Below are 23,864 nucleotides of genomic sequence, written 5' to 3'. Positions count from 1 at the left end.
TTTCCAAGTTCTGTCAGAGAAAAAAACAGATGGCACTCACACCAGTGTTATTCAATGGGGCAGTGCCGATGAGCGATTTTTTTTTTTCACTGAATGAATTTGCATGTGAAAAAAATCTCAGCATGCACTAGTTTCTACTGCAATCTGGATGAGACTTACCCATTCAAGTCTATGGGCGTGCGAAAAACATCGGATGGCATAAGGAGACAAAGTATATTGCAATTCTGTAACATAGGAAACTGTAAATGGTCTTGTAAATGGTTAATAAAAAAAACATATGGCACACAGATGACAAGTAAAAAACTCTGGATGAAACTCAGACTGATTTTTTTATACGCTCATGTGAACCTAACCAAACTAGAATTTCGAAGGTGTAATTAGTAGGAGTGAGATATTCTGGAATATATTCATATCTTTTCCATTATTAGAATATTGCATTGCCATTTCTTTCATTGGAATAGATCTGACATTCTTTTACTATACCCATACTTATATATCTCTGCCTGAATTGTCAGTGTAATATCGATTCAGATACATGTGTGTACTGGTGTGTCTGCAATATGAGATAGTGGAACACTGCGAGAGAGGAGGACCTTGCCCAGCACTTCCTAGTTTGCCTCCTCTCTCTGTACTCAGTGGCAGCATGGCAGGAGAGGAGTCCTGTCTGGGCACACAGGGGTTCACCCTATTTGCAATATTGGCAGCTGCTTATATAATAATATCGCACACATGGAAGGTGATACGTGGGCTGAGAAGCCACGTTCTATCCCGGTTGTGGAGGACGGACCTGACACAGTATGGACAGTGGGCAGGTAATGAAGCTTCTACTGTTATGTAGTCCGGTTTGTGATTTTAAGTTGTCAATTTTGTATTTTTTTCTGGGCTAAATGCATCAAGTACATAGAGAATTTTTTGCATGGCGTTCAGTGTTGGTGACAGCTACAATGTGTGACAGTACTATTGTATATGACAGGTCTTCCATGCAGTATGTAGAGTACTTAACGTTACTGCTGTTACTGCAAAAGTATTACTTGCCTTTTTTCTCTGGAGCTTTATAAGAATTTTGATACTAGTGGCACCACATATTCATCTTCTTAACTCTTCGAGTGTTGTGCTGAAGGCATTCTTCACTTGTGAAAATCACAATATTTTGTTCTTCACAATTTTCAGATGAGTCCCATTTACTTTATTGTTTTATATTCTGTAAGCTTCTTTATGATGTATTATCAAAAAATCACTGACAGATAACATTTTTTACAGACACACTGGAAAACCATAATAAATCAATATGATTATTAATTATACATGCCCACGGGCTATAATTCTGATATAGAGGTATCGGCTGCATTCACTGTAATCTGTAATCTAATGATAAATACAGGCAAAAAATCTGAATAAATTTGTTAAGCCTCACAGAAATCATGAACGCCTCAATTTTTTTTATGAACAGGGCAAAAAAGTAACCTATTTTTTGGACTGTCCAGGAATTTCTGGACGGTTGTCAACCCTGCATACAGGCTTCGCATCAAATAAAATGTATGTTCATTGCTCAGATTTGACAATTAATACAGCATTTAAGAACTGTCAATACAGGATTTTCCATTTAAGAAAATGTAAAATTATAATAAGCTATGACCTGGAATATTTTTCTATTAGAAAAACTATTGTGATAAAAGCAAAAGGTTAGAGTTGCTCCGAATAGATTCATAAGAAACGGTCAATCAACCACGTCAGTAATACTGTATGTGGGCAGAAGCCATGAAAATCACCTCTTACATGATGACATCTGAAGCTCCTCTTTTAATTAGACGGACCGGCACAGTGATATCATTGCGGTGTGACGTATATGTGATGACACGCAAGGCTGGGTAATCAAAAGAAGAGCTGTAGATGTCGCCAGTAGAGTTGAGCGACCTTGACCTTTTTAGAGTCGAGTCGGGTTTCGCGAAACCCGACTATCTCAAAAGTCGGGTCGAGTGAAATCGGCCGATTATGACGTAAAGCCGGGATCGACCGAAACACGAAACCCAATGCAAGTCAATGGGGCGGCATAGTCGGCAGTGAGTGGGGGCCAGGAAAACACCTAGAGTGCCCATTTTAATGTCAAAACCATCCATTCTTCCTAATGAAGCTTGTCAATCTTAATTTCCCTTATAATAATAGTTAGGCATTGGAAATTGGGGGTCATTTGGCTAAAGTTGTGGGGGGTAGGGCCGGTTCAAGTATTTAGTGGGCCCAGTAAATCTGGACCACGTCACGGCAGTGGAGCAGGGAGAGATAAGTATTTCAACTTTGCAAGTGCTGTGATCCTGAGCAAGCAGGGGGGGGGCCCTCGTTGGCATTGGCACTGGCACAGGGCCCCTCAAAGTACAGCGGTGTGTTTGCACGGCGGGGGCGCCTCCCACCGGCAGCAACACTTTTGCGTACTATGAGGGGCCCTGTGTCAGTGACGTCACCAACGAGTATTCCTCCCCCCACCTGATGAAGGAACCTGCACCTTTATCTGCACCTTCCTCTTTGTCCCCGTGTAAGGTGGTATGGTATGCGGGAAGGGGAACCTGACTTTCAGCAGGGTCACAATCTTGCAGTGTAGCGTGCACGGGGAATGTTGCGTTATGGGTAGTGTTGAGCGATACCGTCCGATACTTGAAAGTATCGGTATCGGATAGTATCGGCCGATACCCGAAAAATATCGGATATCGCCGATACCGATATCCGATACCAATACAAGTCAATGGGACATCAAGTATCGGAAGGTATTCTAATGGTTCCCAGGGTCTGAAGGAGAGGAAACTCTCCTTCAGGCCCTGGGATCCATAGGGATGTGTAAAATAAAGAATTAAAATAAAAAATATTGATATATTTACCTCTCCGGCGGCCCCTGAACTCAGCGCGGGTAACCGGCAGGCTTCGTTGTTCAAAATCAGCGCTTTTAGGACCTGAGAATCACGTCCCGGCTTCTGATTGGTCGCGAGCTGCCCATGTGACCGCCACGCGACCAATCACAAGCCGCGACGTCACCGCAAGCTATTAACGCGCTCATTTTTAAAAATGAGCGCGGTAATGACTTTCAAAGACGTAGCGGCTTGTGATTGGTCGCGGCCACGCGACCAATCACAAGCCGCGACGTCACCGCAAGCTATTAACGCGCTCATTTTTAAAAATGAGCGCGTTAATGACTTTCAAAGACGTAGCGGCTTGTGATTGGTCGCGTGGCCGCGACCAATCACAAGCCGCTACGTTTTTGAAAGCCATTAACGCGCTCATTTTTAAAAATGAGCGCGTTAATAGCGTGCGGTGACGTCGCGGCTTGTGATTGGTCGCGTGGCCGCGACCAATCACAAGCCGCTACGTCTTTGAAAGCCATTAACGCGCTCATTTTTAAAAATGAGCGCGTTAATAGCGTGCGGTGACGTCGCGGCTTGTGATTGGTCGCGTGGCCGCGACCAATCACAAGCCGCTACGTCTTTGAAAGCCATTAACGCGCTCATTTTTAAAAATGAGCGCGTTAATAGCTTGCGGTGACGTCGCGGCTTGTGATTGGTCGCGTGGCCGCGACCAATCACAAGCCGCTACGTCTTTGAAAGCCATTAACGCGCTCATTTTTAAAAATGAGCGCGTTAATAGCTTGCGGTGACGTCGCGGCTTGTGATTGGTCGCGTGGCGGTCACATGGGCGGCCCGCGACCAATCAGAAGCCGGGACGTGATTCTCAGGTCCTAAAAGCGCTGATTTTGAACAACGAAGCCTGCCGGTTACCCGCGCTGAGTCCAGGGGCCGCCGGAGAGGTAAATATATCAATATTTTTTATTTTAATTCTTTATTTTACACATCTCTATGTATCCGATACCGATACCCGATACCACAAAAGTATCGGATCTCGGTATCGGAATTCCGATACCGCAAGTATCGGCCGATACCCGATACTTGCGGTATCGGAATGCTCAACACTAGTTATGGGTCAATGTACCAGCAGACTCATCTATCACTGGCTGGGCAATGGGCAGGATGAGGAGGAAACACAGATATAGGCCCAAAGAATAAAGTGGGCTAAATGCAGTTCAAAATTGGTAACAGGACTAACCAGGGGGCATTGTTTTGTTCAGTGGAGGACAACTGGAATGAGAGGCTGACACAGAGAGTAGGTCCAAATCTGTAAGTAGTCTAAATGCAGTTCAAAATTGGCAAGAGTAGTAAACAGTCGGCACAGCTTTGTTCACTGTAGGAGAACAGCAAGGAGCTGCAGACACAGATAGAAGGCCCCAACCCAACTAGTAGGCCCACTGCAGTTTTAAAATCCCGATAGGCTGAAAACCAGATAATTGTAGGTCATTTTTTGTAAAGAGGACAGCTGTATTGAGTGGCGCAGCCAGACACTACAAGTAGGCCTTAAACCACAAAGTTGGCTCGACGCTGGTTTAAAAAAGGTTACATGGGTACACGTTCTGCATTGTTGTGCTCAGTGGAGGACAATTGGAAGGAGGGACCGCAGAAAGACTTTGTAGGCGTAAAATTACAAAATAGGCTCTATGCAGCTTCGATTATGTGGCAACCTGGAGAACACCTTGGAGCGGCAGACAACGTCTCTACGACCCAGACCCAACTTGTAGGCCTAATGTAGTGTTGTTTCAACAACTACTTAAGACGAGCATGAAGATTGAAGCTATGGAGAGGAATCCTGGAGAACACCTTGTAGCGGAAGACACCATCTCTACACCCCAGACCCAACTTGTAGGCCGCATGCAGTGTTGTTTTCAACAACTACTTAAGAAGAGCCAGAAGATTGAAGCAATGGAGAGGCAACCTGGGGAACACCTTGGAGCGGAAGACACCGTCTCTCCACCCGAGACCCAACTTGTAGGCCTAATGTAGTGTTGTTTCAACAACTACTTAAGACGAGCATGAAGATTGAAGCAATGGAGAGGCAACCTGGGGAACACCTTGGAGTGTAACACACCGTCTCTACACCCCTGACCCAACTTGTAGGCTGCATGCAGTGTTGTTTTCAACAACTACTAAACGAGAGCCAGAAGATTGAAGCAATGGAGAGGCAACCTGGGGAACACCTTGGAGTGTAACACACCGTCTCTACACCCCTGACCCAACTTGTAGGCCGCATGCAGTGTTGTTTTCAACAACTACTAAACGAGAGCCTGAAGATTGAAGCAATGGAGAGGCAACCTGGGGAACACCTTGGAGCGGAAGACACCGTCTCTACACCCCTGACCCAACTTGTAGGCCGCATGCAGTGTTGTTTTCAACAACTACTAAACGAGAGCCTGAAGATCAAAGCTCAGAAAAGGCAACCCGGAGAACACCTTGGAGCGGCAGACACTGGTGGTAGGCCCCAACCCAAGTACTAGCCCCACTGCAGTTAGATTAAAAAGACTACTAAATGAGAGCCTGAAGATCAAAGCTCAGAAAAGGCAACCCAGAGAACACCTTGGAGCGGCAGACACTGGTGGTAGGCCCCAACCCAAGTACTAGCCCCACTGCAGTTAGATTAAAAAGACTACTAAACGAGAGCCTGAAGATCAAAGCTCAGAAAAGGCAACCCGGAGAACACCTTGGAGCAGCAGACACTGGTAGTAGGCCCCAACCCAAGTACTAGCCCCACTGCAGTTAGATTAAAAAGACTACTAAACGAGAGCCTGAAGATCAAAGCTCAGAAAAGGCAACCCGGAGAACACCTTGGAGCGGCAGACACTGGTAGTAGGCTTTAAACCAAAAATTTGGGTCAATGGAGTTTATAAAATGTTCCAGGGGTACACAGGCAGCATTGGTGTGGTAAGCGGAGGACAATTTCTATTTGGGACAGCAGACAGACTTAGTAGGCTGTCCCCTGTGGACCATGCATCCACAACATTAACCCAGTGCGCCGTAATGGACATGTAACCTTTCGTGGACATGCCTACTGGTCCATGCATCTGTTGTCAGGTGCACCTTTCTACTATTAGATAGCCTGAGAGCATGGGCAATGCGGATTTTTACATGATGGTGGAGGGCTGGGATGGCTTTTCTCGCAAAAGAAGTGACGACTGGGTAGCTCTTACCGTGGTACAGCGTAGTCCATCTGGGCTTTATAATTATAAAATAAAGGAAAAAAGTAGGTTGTATGCACTTTAAAATAGGTTCCAGGGGTACACGGGCGGCAGTGTACAGGTCACTGGAGGACTAGTGGAAAGAAGGGACCGCAGGCAGGCTTCGAAGGCCTAACATAATAAAATTGGGCTGTAAGCACTTTAAAATTGGTTCCAGGGGTATACGGGCAGCAGTGGTCTGGTCAGTGGAGGACTAGTGGAAGGAGGGACCGCAGACAGGCTTCGAAGGCCTAACATAATAAAATTGGGCTGTAGGCACTTTAAAATTGGTTCCAGGGGTACACGGGCAGCAGTGGTCTGGTCAATGGAGGACTAGTGGAAGAAGGGACCGCAGACAGGCTTCGAAGGCCTAACATAATAAAATTGGGCTGTATGCACTTTAAAATTGGTTCCAGGGGTACACGGGCAGCAGTGGTCTGGTCAGTGGAGGACTAGTGGAAGGAGGGACCGCAGACAGGCTTCGAAGGCCTAACATAATAAAATTGGGCTGTAGGCACTTTAAAATTGGTTCCAGGGGTACACGGGCAGCAGTGGTCTGGTCAGTGGAGGACTAGTGGAAGGAGGGACCGCAGACAGGCTTCGAAGGCCTAACATAATAAAATTGGGCTGTAGGCACTTTAAAATTGGTTCCAGGGGTGCACGGGCAGTAGTGGTCTGGTCAGTGGAGGACTAGTGGAAGGAGGGACCGCAGACAGGCTTCGAAGGCCTAACATAATAAAATTGTGCTGTATGCACTTTAAAATTGGTTCCAGGGGTACACGGGCAGCAGTGGTCTGGTGAGTGGAGGACTAGTGGAAGGAGGGACCGCAGACAGGCTTCGAAGGCCTAACATAATAAAATTGGGCTGTAAGCACTTTAAAATTGGTTCCAGGGGTACACGGGCAGCAGTGGTCTGGTCACTGGAGGACTAGTGGAAGGAGGGACCGCAGACAGGCTTCGAAGGCCTAACATAATAAAATTGGGCTGTAGGCACTTTAAAATTGGTTCCAGGGGTACACGGGCAGCAGTGGTCTGGTCAGTGGAGGACTAGTGGAAGGAGGGACCGCAGACAGGCTTCAAAGGCCTAACATAATAAAATTGGGCTGTAGGCACTTTAAAATTGGTTCCAGGGGTACACGGGCAGCAGTGGTCTGGTCAGTGGAGGACTAGTGGAAGGAGGGACCGCAGACAGGCTTCGAAGGCCTAACATACTAAAATTGGGCTGTAGGCACTTTAAAATTGGTTCCAGGGGTACACGGACAGCAGTGGTCTGGTCAATGGAGGACTAGTGGAAGGAGGGACCGCAGACAGGCTTCGAAGGCCTAACATAATAAAATTGGGCTGTAGGCACTTTAAAATTGGTTCCAGGGGTACACGGGCAGCAGTGGTCTGGTCAGTGGAGGACTAGTGGAAGGAGGGACCGCAGACAGGCTTCGAAGGCCTAACATAATAAAATTGGGCTGTAGGCACTTTAAAATTGGTTCCAGGGGTACACGGGCAGCAGTGGTCTGGTCAGTGGAGGACTAGTGGAAGGAGGGACCGCAGACAGGCTTCGAAGGCCTAACATACTAAAATTGGGCTGTAGGCACTTTAAAATTGGTTCCAGGGGTACACGGACAGCAGTGGTCTGGTCAATGGAGGACTAGTGGAAGGAGGGACCGCAGACAGGCTTCGAAGGCCTAACAATAAAATTGGGCTGTAGGCACTTTAAAATTGGTTCCAGGGGTACACGGGCAGCAGTGGTCTGGTCAGTGGAGGACTAGTGGAAGGAGGGACCGCAGACAGGCTTCGAAGGCCTAACATAATAAAATTGGGCTGTAGGCACTTTAAAATTGGTTCCAGGGGTACACGGGCAGCAGTGGTCTGGTCAGTGGAGGACTAGTGGAAGGAGGGACCGCAGACAGGCTTCGAAGGCCTAACATAATAAATTTGGGCTGTAGGCACTTGGAATTCTCTTGCAGGGGTACACAGGCAGCATTGGTGTTGTCAGCGGAGGCCGATTGTAATGAGTGTCTGCCAGTTAGTAGTCCCAAACAATAAATACATGTTAATGTCTCGCATTACAACAAAACGAAACCACCAAAGGGTGCAATCATTAGGTACTGGGGTGGGCTCCTCTGCGTAGTTTCAGACCTAGTAATTTGGCGCAAAGTATTTACTTGGGTAAATATAGGACACTGCCCCGGACTATGTTAAGTACCATCATACATGTCAATGCAATGGTATTGTCAGTGGCTGGAATTTAAGGATGTCAGCGCATAGACTAAACAATGGTGGAAGTGTGAGAGAAAATTGTGCAAGTGGTACAGCAATGTTTGAGCTGGGGGTGGGGGAACTCTCTTGTGGCCGGCGGTACAGGCCCAGGGCCCCTCATGTTACAACAGTGTGTCTGACGTTGGGTGCGCACCACCACCGCCAGAGACACTTTATTGTACTATGAGGGACCCAGTGGCAGTGCCGTCGACCAAAAGCGGGCACACCCACCTCTTCAGACAAACAGCACTCTCACGGGTGCTTGCGCCAAGTGGCGATACCTCGGCCCCGTGTGGGGAGTTTGGCCATTTAGGGAGGTGTAAACATGTCGTATGCTGGACAATCAGGTGCTGCAAATTACGAGATTGGAAAAGTCATTCAGAGTAGAAATGAGCGACCTTGACCTTTTTAGAGTCGAGCCGGGTTTCGCGAAACCCGACTATCTCAAAAGTCGGGTCGAGTGAAATCGGCCGATTATGACGTAAAGTCGGGATCGACCGAAACACGAAACCCAATGCAAGTCAATGGGGCAGCATAGTCGGCAGTGAGTGGGGGCCAGGAAAACACCTAGAGTGCCCATTTTAATGTCAAAACCATCCATTCTTCTTAATGAAGCTTGTCAAGCGTAATTTACCTTATAATAATTGGAAGGCATTTGAAATTGGGGGTCATTTGGCTAAAGTTGTGGTGGGTAGGGCTGGTTCAAGTAATTAGTGGGCCCAGGAAATCTGGACCACGTAACGGCAGTGGAGCAGGGAGAGGTAAGTATTTCAACTTTGCAAGTGCTGTGAACCTGAGCAAGCAGGGGGTCCCACTCGTTGGCATTGGCACTGGCACAGGGCCCCTCAAAGTACAGCGGTGTGTTTGCACGGCGGGGGCGCCTCCCACCGGCAGCAACACTTTTGCGTACCATGAGAGGCCCTGTGCCAGTGACGTCGCCAACTAGTATTCCTCCCCCCACCTGATGAAGGAACCTGCACTTTCATCTGCACCTTCCTGTTTGTCCCCGTGTAAGGTGGTATGGTATGCGGGAAGGGGGACCTGACTTTCAGCAGGGTCACAATCTTGCAGTGTAGCGTGCACGGGAAATGTTGCGTTATGGGTCAATGTACCAGCAGACTCATCTATCACTGGCTGGGCAATGGGCAGGATGAGGAGGAAACACAGATATAGGCCCAAAGAATAAAGTGGGCTAAATGCAGTTCAAAATTGGTAACACAGGACTAATCAGGGGGCATTGCAGTGGAGGACAACTGGAATGAGAGGCTGAGAGTAGGCCCAAATCAGTAAGTAGTCGAAATGCAGTTCAAAATTGGCAACAGTAGTAAACAGGCGGCACAGCTTTGTTCAGTGGAGGAGAACAGCAAGGAGTGGCAGACACCGATAGTAGGCCCCAACCCAACTAGTAGGCCAAATGCAGTCTAACATTAACAACTACTTCACGAGCGCCTGAAAACGGAATTTCAGGACAGGAACCAGGAGAACAGCAAGGAGCGGCAGACACCGATAGTAGGCCCCAAACCAACTAGTACGCCAAATGCAGTTGTTCCGTTTAACCACAATTTAATGAGAGCCTGAAGATAGAAGTTCAGGAAAGGCAACCTGGAGAACACCTTGGAGTGGAACACACCATCTCTCTACACCCCATACCCAATTTGTAGGTCTAATGCAGCGTAGTTTCCAACAACTACTAAACAAGAGCATGATGATCGAAGCATTGGCGAGGAAACCTGGGGAACACCTTGGAGTGGAACACACCATCTCTCTACAGTGGAACACACCATCTCTCTACACCCCATACCCAATTTGTAGGCCTAATGCAGCGTAGTTTCCAACAACTACTAAACGAGAGCCGGAAGATCGAAGCAATGGAGAGGAAACCTGGGGAACACCTTGGAGTGTAACACACCATCTCTCTACACCCCATACCCAATTTGTAGGCCTAATGCAGCGTAGTTTCCAACAACTACTAAACGAGAGCCGGAAGATCGAAGCAATGGAGAGGAAACCTGGGGAACACCTTGGAGTGTAACACACCATCTCTCTACACCCCATACCCAATTTGTAGGCCTAATGCAGCGTAGTTTCCAACAACTACTAAACGAGAGCAGGAAGATCGAAGCAATGGAGAGGAAACCTGGGGAACACCTTGGAGTGTAACACACCATCTCTCTACACCCCATACCCAATTTGTAGGCCTAATGCAGCATAGTTTCCAACAACTACTAAACGAGAGCCGGAAGATCGAAGCAATGGAGAGGAAACCTGGGGAACACCTTGGAGTGTAACACACCATCTCTCTACACCCCATACACGGGCAGCAGTGGTGTGGTCAGTGGAGGCCTAGTGGAAGGAGTGACCGCAGACAGGCATCGAAGGCCTAAAATAATAACACATGGCTGTAGGCAATTTTAAATTGGTTCCAGGGGTACACGGGCAGCAGTGGTGTGGTCAGTGGAGGCCTAGTGGAAGGAGTCACCGCAGACAGGTATCGAAGGCCTAAAATAATAAGACATGGCTGTAGGCAATTTTAAATTGGTTCCAGGGGTACACGGGCAGCAGTGGTGTGGTCAGTGGAGGCCTAGTGGAAGGAGTGACCGCAGACAGGCATCGAAGGCCTAAAATAATAACACATGGCTGTAGGCAATTTTAAATTGGTTCCAGGGGTACACGGGCAGCAGTGGTGTGGTCAGTGGAGGCCTAGTGGAAGGAGTCACCGCAGACAGGCATCGAAGGCCTAAAATAATAACACATGGCTGTAGGCAATTTTAAATTGGTTCCAGGGGTACACGGGCAGCAGTGGTGTGGTCAGTGGAGGCCTAGTGGAAGGAGTGACCGCAGACAGGCATCGAAGGCCTAAAATAATAACACATGGCTGTAGGCAATTTTAAATTGGTTCCAGGGGTACACGGGCAGCAGTGGTGTGGTCAGTGGAGGCCTAGTGGAAGGAGTGACCGCAGACAGGCATCGAAGGCCTAAAATAATAACACATGGCTGTAGGCAATTTTAAATTGGTTCCAGGGGTACACGGGCAGCAGTGGTGTGGTCAGTGGAGGCCTAGTGGAAGGAGTGACCGCAGACAGGCATCGAAGGCCTAAAATAATAACACATGGCTGTAGGCAATTTTAAATTGGTTATAGGGGTACACGGGCAGCAGTGGTGTGGTCAGTGGAGGCCTAGTGGAAGGAGTGACCGCAGACAGGCATCGAAGGCCTAAAATAATAACACATGGCTGTAGGCAATTTTAAATTGGTTCCAGGGGTACACGGGCAGCAGTGGTGTGGTCAGTGGAGGCCTAGTGGAAGGAGTGACCGCAGACAGGCATCGAAGGCCTAAAATAATAACACATGGCTGTAGGCAATTTTAAATTGGTTCCAGGGGTACACGGGCAGCAGTGGTGTGGTCAGTGGAGGCCTAGTGGAAGGAGTGACCGCAGACAGGCATCGAAGGCCTAAAATAATAACACATGGCTGTAGGCAATTTTAAATTGGTTACAGGGGTACACAGGCAGCAGTGGTGTGGTCAGTGGAGGCCTAGTGGAAGGAGTCACCGCAGACAGGCATCGAAGGCCTAAAATAATAACACATGGCTGTAGGCAATTTTAAATTGGTTTCAGGGGTACACGGGCAGCAGTGGTGTGGTCAGTGGAGGCCTAGTGGAAGGAGTGACCGCAGACAGGCATCGAAGGCCTAAAATAATAACACATGGCTGTAGGCAATTTTAAATTGGTTCCAGGGGTACACGGGCAGCAGTGGTGTGGTCAGTGGAGGCCTAGTGGAAGGAGTGACCGCAGACAGGCATCGAAGGCCTAAAATAATAACACATGGCTGTAGGCAATTTTAAATTGGTTACAGGGGTACACGGGCAGCAGTGGTGTGGTCAGTGGAGGCCTAGTGGAAGGAGTGACCACAGACAGGCATCGAAGGCCTAACATAACAAAAATGTCAATACAATGGTATTGTCAGTGGAAGGCATTGAAGGATGTCAGCGCATAGACTAAACATTGGTGGAGCTGTGAGATAATTTTGCAAGTGGTAGAGCACTGTTTGAGCTGGGATGGGGGGAAACTGTCTTGTGGCCGGCGGTACAGGCCCAGGGCCCCTCATATTACAACGGTGTGTCTGACGTTGGGTGCGCACCACCACCGCCAGAGACACTTTATTGTACTAGGAGGGACCCAGTGGCAGTGCCGTCGACCAAAAGCGGGCTCACCCACCTCTTCAGACAAACTGCACTCTCACGGGTGCTGTCGCCAAGTGTCGATACCACGGCCCCGTGTGGGGAGTTTGGCCATTTAGTGAGGTGTAAACATGTCGTATGCTGGACAATCAGGTGCAGAAAATTACGAGATTGGAAAAGGCATTCAGAATAGTCCACAGGCAAGACCTTTTCATAGGAAAGCTAGGTGTCAGCCGGGCAAGGTGGGGCAAAAGATTTCGAAATCCAGTTGTGGTTCATTTTAATGAAGGTTAGATCATCTACATTTTGGGTAGCCAGACGAGTCCTTTTTTCTGTTAGTATTGAACCTGCAGCACTGAATACTCTTTCTGATAGGACACTAGCTGCCGGGCAAGCAAGCTCCTGCAATGCATATTCTGCCAATTCTGGCCAGGTGTCTAATTTTGATGCCCAGTAATCAAATGGGAATGACGGTTGAGGGAGAACATCGATAAGGGATGAAAAATAGTTTGTCACCATACTGGACAAATGTTGTCTCCTGTCACTTTGAATTGATGCTGCAGTACCTGTCCTGTCTGCGGTCATAGCAAAATCACTCCACAACCTGGTCAGAAAACCCCTCTGGCCAACGCCACTTCTGATTTCTGCCCCTCTAACTCCTCTGGTCTGCTGGCCCCTGCAGCTCGTGTGAGAACGATCACGGGCGCTGTGTGCAGGGAATGCCAGAAGCAAACGGTCAACAAGAGTTGATTGTTTAGTTGCTAATATTAGTTCCAAGTTCTCATGTGGCATTATATTTTGCAATTTGCCTTTATAGCGAGGATCAAGGAGGCAGGCCAACCAGTAATCGTCATCATTCATCATTTTAGTTATGCGTGTGTCCCTTTTGAGGATACGTAAGGCATAATCCGCCATGTGGGCCAAAGTTCCAGTTCTCAAATCTGCGGTTGTGCTTGGTTGAGGGGCAGTTTCAGGCAAATCCACGTCACTTGTGTCCCTCAAAAAACCAGAACCCGGCCTTGCCGCGCCACCAATTTCCAGTGGCCCCGGAAAAGCTTCCTCATTAAAAATATAATCATCCCCATCATCCTCCTCGTCCTCCTCCTCCTCTTCGCCCGCTACCTCGTCCTGTACACTGCCCTGGCCAGACAATGGCTGACTGTCATCAAGGCTTTCCTCTTCCTCAGCTGCAGACGCCTGATCCTTTATGTGCGTCAAACTTTGCATCAGCAGACGCATTAGGGGGATGCTCATGCTTATTATGGCGTTGTCTGCACTAACCAGCCGTGTGCATTCCTCAAAACACTGAAGGACTTGGCACATGTCTTGAATCTTCGACCACTGCACACCTGACAACTCCATGTCTGCCATCCTACTGCCTGCCCGTGTATGTGTATCCTCCCACAAAAACATAACAGCCCGCCTCTGTTCACACAGTCTCTGAAGCATGTGCAGTGTTGAGTTCCACCTTGTTGCAACGTCTATGATTAGGCGATGCTGGGGAAGGTTCAAAGAACGCTGATAGGTCTGCATACGGCTGGAGTGTACGGGCGAACGGCGGATATGTGAGCAAAGTCCACGCACTTTGAGGAGCAGGTCGGATAACCCCGGATAACTTTTCAGGAAGCACTGCACCACCAGGTTTAAGGTGTGAGCCAGGCAAGGAATGTGTTTCAGTTGGGAAAGGGAGATGGCAGCCATGAAATTCCTTCCGTTATCACTCACTACCTTGCCTGCCTCAAGATCTACAGTGCCCAGCCACGACTGCGTTTCTTTCTGCAAGAACTCGGACAGAACTTCCGCGGTGTGTCTGTTGTCGACCAAACACTTCATAGCCAATACAGCCTGCTGACGTTTGCCAGTAGCTGCCCCATAATGGGAGACCTGGTGTGCAACAGTGGCAGCTGCGGATGGAGTGGTTGTGCGACTGCGGTCTGTGGACGAGCTCTCGCTTCTGCAGGAGGACGAAGAGGAGGAGGAGGGGGTGCGAACGGCTACAGCCAATTGTTTCCTAGACCGTGGGCTAGGCAGAACTGTCCCAAACTTGCTGTCCCCTGTGGACCCTGCATCCACCACATTTACCCAGTGTGCCGTGATGGACACGTAACGTCCCTGGCCATGCCTACTGGTCCATGCATCTGTTGTCAGGTGCACCTTTGTGCTCACAGATTGCCTGAGTGCATGGACGATGCGCTCTTTAACATGCTGGTGGAGGGCTGGGATGGCTTTTCTGGAAAAAAAGTGTCGACTGGGTAGCTCGTAGCGTGGTACAGCGTAGTCCATCAGGGCTTTGAAAGCTTAGCTTTCAACTAACCGGTAGGGCATCATCTCTAACGACATTAGTCTAGCTATGTGTGCGTTCAAACCCTGTGTACGCGGATGCGAGGCTAAGTACTTCCTTTTTCTAACCATAGTCTCATGTAGGGTGAGCTGGACTGGAGAGCTGGAGATCGTGGAACTAGCGGGGGTGCCGGTGGACATGGCAGACTGAGAGACGGTGGGAGATGGTATTGTTGCCACCGGTGCCCTAGATGCAGTGTTTCCTACTACGAAACTGGTGATTCCCTGACCCTGACTGCTTTGGCCTGGCAAAGAAACCTGCACAGATACTGCAGGTGGTGCGGAAAATGGTGGCCCTACACTGCCGGAAGGGATGTTGCGTTGCTGACTAGCTTCATTGGCCGAGGGTGCTACAACCTTAAGGGACGTTTGGTAGTTAGTCCAGGCTTGCAAATGCATGGTGGTTAAATGTCTATGCATGCAACTTGTATTGAGACTTTTCAGATTCTGTCCTCTGCTTAAGGTAGTTGAACATTTTTGACAGATGACTTTGCGCTGATCAATTGGATGTTGTTTAAAAAAATGCCAGACTGCACTCTTTCTAGCATCGGATACCTTTTCAGGCATTGCAGACTGAGCTTTAACCGGATGGCCACGCTGTCCTCCAACAGGTTTTGGCTTTGCCACGCGTTTTGGGCAAGATACGGGCCCGGCAGATGGAACCTGTTGCGATGTTGATGCCTGCTGCGGCCCCTCCTCCTCCGCTTCAGAACTGCTGCCGCCTGCACCCTGTTCCCCCAATGGCTGCCAATCGGGGTCAAGAACTGGGTCATCTATTACCTCTTCTTGTAGCTCGTGTGCAACTTCGTCTGTGTCACCGTGTCGGTCGGTGGTATAGCGTTCGTGATGGGGCAACATAGTCTCATCAGGGTCTGATTCTTGATCAGCACCCTGCGAGGGCAATGTTGTGGTCTGAGTCAAAGGACCAGCATAGTAGTCTGGCTGTGGCTGTGCATCAGTGCACTCCATGTCAGATTCAACTTGTAATGGGCATGGACTGTTAACTGCTTCACTTTCTAAGCCAGGGACGGTATGTGTAAAGAGCTCCATGGAGTAACCCGTTGTGTCGCCTGCTGCATTCTTCTCTGTTGTTGTTTTTGCTGAAGAGGACAAGGAAGCGACTTGTCCCTGACCGTGAACATCCACTAACGACGCGCTGCTTTGACATTTACCAGTTTCACGAGAGGAGGCAAAAGAGCTAGAGGCTGAGTCAGCAAGATAAGCCAAAACTTGCTCTTGCTGCTCCGGCTTTAAAAGCGGTTTTCCTACTCCCAGAAAAGGGAGCGTTCGAGGCCTTGTGTAGCCAGACGACGAACCTGGCTCCACAGCTCCAGACTTAGGTGCAATATTTTTTTTCCCACGACCAGCTGATGCTCCACCACTACCACTACCCTCATTACCAGCTGACAATGAACGTCCCCGGCCACGACCTCTTCCACCATACTTCCTCATTGTTTTAAAAACGTAAACAAACTAACGGTATTTGTTGCTGTCACACAAATTACATGGTGAGCTATAACTTCAGTATGATTTAGCTACCCCTTTACAGGTGAGTGAGACCACAACGAAAATCAGGCACAATGTTACACACTCTGTTGTTGGTGGCAACAAATGAGAGAGATGCCACACACGCAGGACTGTCACTGAAGCACAAATGTAAATATTAATCTCCCACTGATTTGATTTTTTTTTTTTTTTAAGGGAGACTTTAGGAAAAAAAAAATAATAGAATAAAATTATTTTTTCAGGAAGAATTTAGAAACCAAATAAAATAAAATGATTTTTTCAGGGAGAATTTAGAAAACAAATAAAACAAAAAAAGGCTTTCTATGGCCCACTGAGTGAGAGATGACGCACACAGGAGTCAGGAGTGGCACACAAGCCCAGAGGCCAATATTTATCTCCCACTGATTGATGTAGTGATTTTTTCAGGTAGATTTTGGAACCCAAATCAAGCTAAAAAAAATAATAGGCTTTCTATGGCCCACAATTGGAGAGAGAGAGAGAGATGGCACACCCAGGAGTCAAGACTGGCACACAAGCAGAAAGGGCAATATTAATCTCCCACTGATTTGTTTTTTTTTGTTTTTTTTTCAGGGAGACTTTAGGAAAAAAAAAATAGAATAAAATGATTTTTTGAGGAAGAATTTAGAAACCAAATAAAATAAAATGATTTTTTCAGGGAGAATTTAGAAAACAAATAAAACAAAAAAAGGCTTTCTATGGCCCACTGAGTGAGAGATGACGCAGACAGGAGTCAGGAGTGGCACACAAGCCCAGAGGCCAATATTAATCTCCCACTTTTTTTTTTTTTCCAGGGAAAATTTATAAACCCATTAAAAAAAAAATAAATAAATAGGCTTTCTATGGCCCACTATCTGAGAGAGAGAGATGGCACGCTTAGGACTGGCACACAAGCCCAAAGGCCAATATTAATCTCCCTTTTTTTTTAAGGGAGAATTTATAAAACCAAAAAAAAATAAATAAATAGGCTTTCTATGGCCCACTATTTGTGAGAGAGATGGCACGCTCAGGACTGGCACACAAGCCCAGAGGCCAATATTAATCTCCCACTTTTTTTTTTTTTTTCCAGGGAAAATTTATAAACCCATTAAAAAAAAAATAAAAATAAATAGGCTTTCTATGGCCCACTATCTGAGAGAGAGAGATGGCACGCTTAGGACTGGCACACAAGCCCAAAGGCCAATATTAATCTCCCACTGATTGATTTATTGATTTTTTCAGGTAGAATTTAGAACCCAAATAAAGCAAAAAAAAAAAAAAAAGGGCTTTCTATGGCCCACTGAGTGAGTGATGATGCACACAGGAGTCAGGAGTGGCACACAAGCCCTGAGGCCAATATTTTTCTCCCACTGATTGATGTAGTGATTTTTTCAGGTAGATTTTAGAACCAAAATCAAGCAAAAAAATAAATAGGCTTTCTATGGCCCACTGAGTGAGTGATGATGCACACAGGAGTCAAGAGTGGCACACAAGCCCTGAGGCCAATATTTTTCTCCCACTGATTGATGTAGTGATTTTTTCAGGTAGATTTTATAACCCAAATCAAGCAAAAATATAAATAGGCTTTCTATGGCCCACTGAGTGAGAGATGACACAGACAGGGATGGCACTCTAGCAGAAATGTCAATCTTAATCTCCCACAAAAAAAAAACAAAAAAACAGGGAGTGTCCTTCAATTACTATCTCCCTGCAATAATCTCAGCCAGGTATGGCAGGCAGCAATAAGGAGTGGACTGATGCACAAATTAAATAAAAAGTGTGTACAAACCAAAAAGATAGCTGTGCAGAAAGGAAGGAACAAGAGGATTTGTGCTTTGAAAAAAGCAGTTGGTTTGCACAGCGGCGTACACACAGCAATGCAGCTATCAGGGAGCCTTCTAGGGCAGCCCAATGAGCTACAGCGCTGAGGGAAAAAAAAAAAAATGTAGCTTCCACTGTCCCTGCACACCGAAGGTGGTGTTGGGCAGTGGAAATCGCTACAGCACAAGCGGTTTGGTGGTTAATGGACCCTGCCTAACGCTATCCCTGCTTCTGACGAAGCGGCAGCAACCTCTCCCTAAGCTCAGATCAGCAGCAGTAACATGGCGGTCGGCGGGAACGCCCCTTTATAGCCCCTGTGACGCCGCAGACAGCAAGCCAATCACTGCAATGCCCTTCTCTAAGATGGTGGGGACCAGGACCTATGTCATCACGCTGCCCACACTCTGCGTTTACCTTCATTGGCTGAGAAATGGCGCTTTTCGCGTCATTGAAACGCGACTTTGGCGCGAAAGTCGCGTACCGCATGGCCGACCCCGCACAGGGGTCGGATCGGGTTTCATGAAACCCGACTTTGCCAAAAGTCGGCGACTTTTGAAAATGAACGACCCGTTTCGCTCAACCCTAATTCAGAGTAGTCCACAGGCAAGACCTTTTCATAGGAAAGCTAGGTGTCGGCCGGGCAAGGTGGGGCAAAAGATTTCGAAATCCAGTTGTGGTTCATTTTAATGAAGGTTAGATCATCAACATTTTGGGTAGCCAGACGAGTCCTTTTTTCGGTTAATATTGAACCTGCAGCACTGAATACTCTTTCTGATAGGACACTAGCTGCCGGGCAAGCAAGCTCCTGCAATGCATATTCTGCCAATTCTGGCCAGGTGTCTAATTTGGATGCCCAGTAATCAAATGGGAATGACGGTTGAGGGAGAATGTCGATAAGGGATGAAAAATAGTTAGTAACCATACTGGACAAATGTTGTCTCCTGTCACTTTGAATTGATGCTGCAGTACCTGTCCTGTCTGCGGTCATAGCAAAATCACTCCACAACCTGGTCAGAAAACCCCTCTGTCCAACGCCACTTCTGATTTTTGCCCCTCTAACACCTCTGGTCTTCTGGCCCCTGCAGCTCGTGTGAGAACGATCACGGGCGCTGTGTGCTGGGAATGCCTGAAGCAAACGGTCAACAAGAGTTGATTGGTTGCTAATATTAGTTCCAAGTTCTCATGTGGCATAATATTTTGCAATTTGCCTTTATAGCGAGGATCAAGGAGGCAGGCCAACCAGTAATCGTCATCGTTCATCATTTTAGTAATGCGTGTGTCCCTTTTGAGGATACGTAAGGCATAATCCGCCATGTGGGCCAAAGTTCCAGTTGTCAAATCTGCGGTTGTGCTTGGTTGAGGGGCAGTTTCAGGCAAATCTACGTCACTTGTGTCCCTCAAAAAACCAGAACCCGGCCTTGCCACGCCACCAATTTCCAGTGGCCCCGGAAAAGCTTCCTCATCCTCATTAAAAATATAATCATCCCCATCATCCTCCTCGTCCTCCTCCTCCTCTTCGCCCGCTAACTCGTCCTGTACACTGCCCTGACCAGACAATGGCTGACTGTCATCAAGGCTTTCCTCTTCCTCTGCTGCAGACGCCTGATCCTTTATGTGCGTCAAACTTTGCATCAGCAGACGCATTAAGGGGATGCTCATGCTTATTATGGCGTTGTCTGCACTAACCAGCCGTGTGCATTCCTCAAAACACTGAAGGACTTGACACATGTCTTGTATCTTCGACCACTGCACACCTGACAACTCCATGTCTGCCATCCTACTGCCTGCCCGTGTATGTGTATCCTCCCACAAAAACATAACAGCCCGCCTCTGTTCGCACAGTCTCTGAAGCATGTGCAGTGTTGAGTTCCACCTTGTTGCAACGTCGATGATTAGACGATGCCGGGGAAGGTTCAAAGACCGCTGATAGGTCTGCATACGGCTGGAGTGTACGGGCGAACGGCGGATATGTGAGCTAAGTCCACGCACTTTCAGGAGCAGGTCGGATAACCTCGGATAACTTTTCAGGAAGCACTGCACCACCAGGTTTAAGGTGTGAGCCAGGCAAGGAATGTGTTTCAGTTGGGAAAGGGAGATGGCAGCCATGAAATTCCTTCCGTTATCACTCACTACCTTGCCTGCCTCAAGATCTACAGTGCCCAGCCATGACTGCGTTTCTTTCTGCAAGAACTCGGACAGAACTTCCGCGGTGTGTCTGTTGTCGCCCAAACACTTCATAGCCAATACAGCCTGCTGACGCTTGCCAGTAGCTGCCCCATAATGGGACACCTGGTGTGCAACAGTGGCAGCTGCGGAAGGAGTGGTTGTGCGACTGCGGTGTGTGGACGAGCTCTTGCTTCTGCAGGAGGACGAGGATGAGGAGGAGGGGGTGCGAACGGCTACAGTCAACTGTTTCCTAGACCGTGGGCTAGGCAGAACTGTCCCAAAATTGCTGTCCCCTGTGGACCCTGCATCCACCACATTCACCCAGTGTGCCGTGATGGACACGTAACGTCCCTGGCCATGCCTACTGGTCCATGCATCTGTTGTCAGGTGCACCTTTGTGCTCACAAATTGCCTGAGTGCATGGACGATGCGCTCTTTAACATGCTGGTGGAGGGCTGGGATGGCTTTTCTGGAAAAGAAGTGTCGACTGGGTAGCTCGTAGCGTGGTACAGCGTAGTCCATCAGGGCTTTGAAAGCTTCGCTTTCAACTAACCGGTAGGGCATCATCTCTAACGAGATTAGTCTAGCTATGTGGGCGTTCAAACCCTGTGTACGCGGATGCGAGGCTAAGTACTTCCTTTTTCTAACCATAGTCTCATGTAGGGTGAGCTGGACTGGAGAGCTGGAGATCGTGGAACTAGCGGGGGTGCTGGTGGACATGGCAGACTGAGAGACGCTTGGAGACGGTATTGTTTCCGCCGGTGCCCTAGATGCTGTGTTTCCTACTACGAAACTGGTGATTCCCTGACCCTGACTGCTTTGGCCTGGCAAAGAAACCTGCACAGATACTGCAGGTGGTGCGGAAAATGGTGGCCTTAGAGTGACGGCAGGAATGTAGCGTTGCTGACTAGCTTCATTGGCCGAGGGTGCTACAACCTTAAGGGACGTTTGGTAGTTAGTCCAGGCTTGCAAATGCATGGTGGTTAAATGTCTATGCATGCAACTTGTATTGAGACTTTTCAGATTCTGACCTCGGCTTAAGGTAGTTGAACATTTTTGACAGATGACTTTGCGCTGATCAATTGGATGTTGTTTAAAAAAATGCCAGACTGCACTCTTTCGAGCCTCGGATCCCTTTTCAGGCATTGCAGACTGAGCTTTAACCGGATGGCCACGCTGTCCTCCCACAGGTTTTGGCTTTGCCACGCGTTTTGGGCCAGATACGGGCCCGGCAGATGGAACCTGTTGCGATGTTGATGCCTGCTGCGGCCCCTCCTCCTCCGCTTCAGAACTGCTGCCGCCTGCACCCTGTTCCCCCAATGGCTGCCAATCGGGGTCAACAACTGGGTCATCTATAACCTCCTCTTCTAGCTCGTGCGCAACTTCGTCTGTGTCACCGTGTAAGTCGGTGGTAGAGCGTTCGTGACGGGGCAACATAGTCTCATCAGGGTCTGATTCTTGATCAGTACCCTGCGAGGGCAATGTTGTGGTCTGAGTCAAAGGACCAGCATAGTAGTCTGGCTGTGGCTGTGCATCAGTGCACTCCATGTCAGATTCAACTTGTAATGGGCATGGCCTGTTAACTGCTTCACTTTCTAAGCCAGGGACGGTATGTGTAAAGAGCTCCATGGAGTAACCCGTTGTGTCGCCTGCTGCATCCTTCTCTGTTGTTGTTTTTGCTGAAAAGGACAAGGAAGCGACTTGTCCCTGACCGTGAACATCCACTAACGACGCGCTGCTTTTACATTTACCAGTTTCAAAAGAGGAGGCAAAAGAGCTAGAGGCTGAGTCAGCAAGGTAAGCCAAAACTTGCTCTTGCTGCTCCGGCTTTAAAAGCGGTTTTCCTACTCCCAGAAAAGGGAGCGTTCGAGGCCTTCTATAGCCAGACGACGAACCTGGCTCCACAGCTCCAGACTTAGGTGCAATATTTGTTTTCCCACGACCACCTGATGCTCCACTACCACTACCATCATTACCAGCTGACAATGAACGCCCACGGCCACGACCTCTTCCACCAGACTTCCTCATTGTTTTAAAAACTTAACCAAAGTAACGGTATTTGTTGCTGTCAAACAACTTACACGGTGAGCTATAACTTCAGTATGATTTAGATATCCCTTTACAGGTGGGTGAGACCGCAAGGAAAATCAGGCACAATGTTACACACTCTGTTTGCGGTGGCACCAAATGAGAGAGATGCCACACACGCAGGACTGTCACTCAAGCACAAATGTCAATATTGATCTCCCACTTATTTTTTTTTATTTTTTCAGGGAGAATTTAGAAACCAAATAAAAAATAAAAAAATAGGCTTTCTATGGCCCACTATTTGAGAGAGAGAGATGGTACACTTACACCCAGGAGTCAGGAGTGGCACACAAGCAGAAAGGCCAATATTAATCTCCCACTGATTTTTTTTGATTTTTTCAGGGAGACTTTAGAAACCAAATAAAAAAAAAATAGGCTTTCTATGGCCCACTATTTGAGAGAGAGAAATGGTACACCCAGGAGTCAGGAATGGCACACAAGCAGAAAGGCCAATATTAATCTCCCACTGATTTTTTTTTATTTTTTCAGGGAGACTTTAGAAACCAAATAAAAAAAAATTAATAGGCTTTCTATGGCCCACTATTTGAGAGAGAGAGAGATGGTACACCCAGGAGTCAGGAATGGCACACAAGCAGAAAGGCCAATATTAATCTCCCACTGATTTTTTTTATTTTTTCAGGGAGACTTTAGAAACCAAATAATAAAAAAAAATAGGCTTTGTATGGCCCACTATTTGAGAGAGAGAGATGGTACACCCAGGAGTCAGGAATGGCACACAAGCAGAAAGTCCAATATTAATCTCCCACTGATTTTTTTTTTATTTTTTCAGGAAGACTTTAGAAACCAAATAAAAAAAAAAATAGGCTTTCTATGGCCCACTATTTGAGAGAGAGAGATGGTACACCCAGGAGTCAGGAGTGGCACACAAGCAGAAAGGCCAATATTAATCTCCCACTGATTTTTTTTATTTTTTCAGGGAGACTTTAGAAACCAAATAAAAAAAAAATAGGCTTTCTATGGCCCACTATTTGAGAGAGAGAGATGGTACACCCAGGAGTCAGGAGTGGCACACAAGCAGAAAGGCCAATATTAATCTCCCAATGATTTTTTTTTATTTTTTCAGGGAGACTTTAGAAACAAAATAAAAAAAAAATAGGCTTTCTATGGCCCACTATTTGAGAGAGAGAGAGATGGTACACCCAGGAGTCAGGAATGGCACACAAGCAGAAAGGCCAATATTAATCTCCCACTGATTTTTTTTATTTTTTCAGGGAGAATTTAGAAACCAAATAAAAAAAAAATTAATAGGCTTTCTATGGCCCACTATTTGAGAGAGAGAGATGGTACACCCAGGAGTCAGGAATAGCACACAAGCAGAAAGGCCAATATTAATCTCCCACTGATTTTTTTTTATTTTTTCAGGGAGACTTTAAAAAAAAAAAAAGGCTTTCTATGGCCCACTATTTGAGAGAGA

General features: G+C 47.5%; 1 protein-coding gene across 2 annotated transcripts in view; it reads left to right on the top strand.

Moving 5' to 3' along the window:
• Nucleotides 1–607: 607 nt before the first annotated feature.
• LOC138676331 (17-beta-hydroxysteroid dehydrogenase type 3-like) overlaps nucleotides 608–23,864 on the top strand; it is a 100,577-nt gene continuing 77,320 nt past the window's right edge. Inside the window, exon 1 of one of the 2 annotated variants that reach the window (XM_069765518.1) lies at nucleotides 608–812. In XM_069765518.1, the coding sequence (XP_069621619.1) occupies nucleotides 644–812 (169 nt within the window). In that variant the 5' untranslated portion in view covers nucleotides 608–643. The remainder of the gene's footprint in view (nucleotides 813–23,864) is intronic. The other variant, XM_069765517.1, reaches the window with a different exon arrangement.

The sequence above is a fragment of the Ranitomeya imitator genome, chromosome 4 (genome assembly GCF_032444005.1).
Source record: "Ranitomeya imitator isolate aRanImi1 chromosome 4, aRanImi1.pri, whole genome shotgun sequence".
NCBI lineage: Eukaryota > Metazoa > Chordata > Amphibia > Anura > Dendrobatidae > Ranitomeya > Ranitomeya imitator.
Note: the sequence above shows the minus strand (reverse complement) of the source record. Positions and strands in the feature narration are given on the sequence as shown.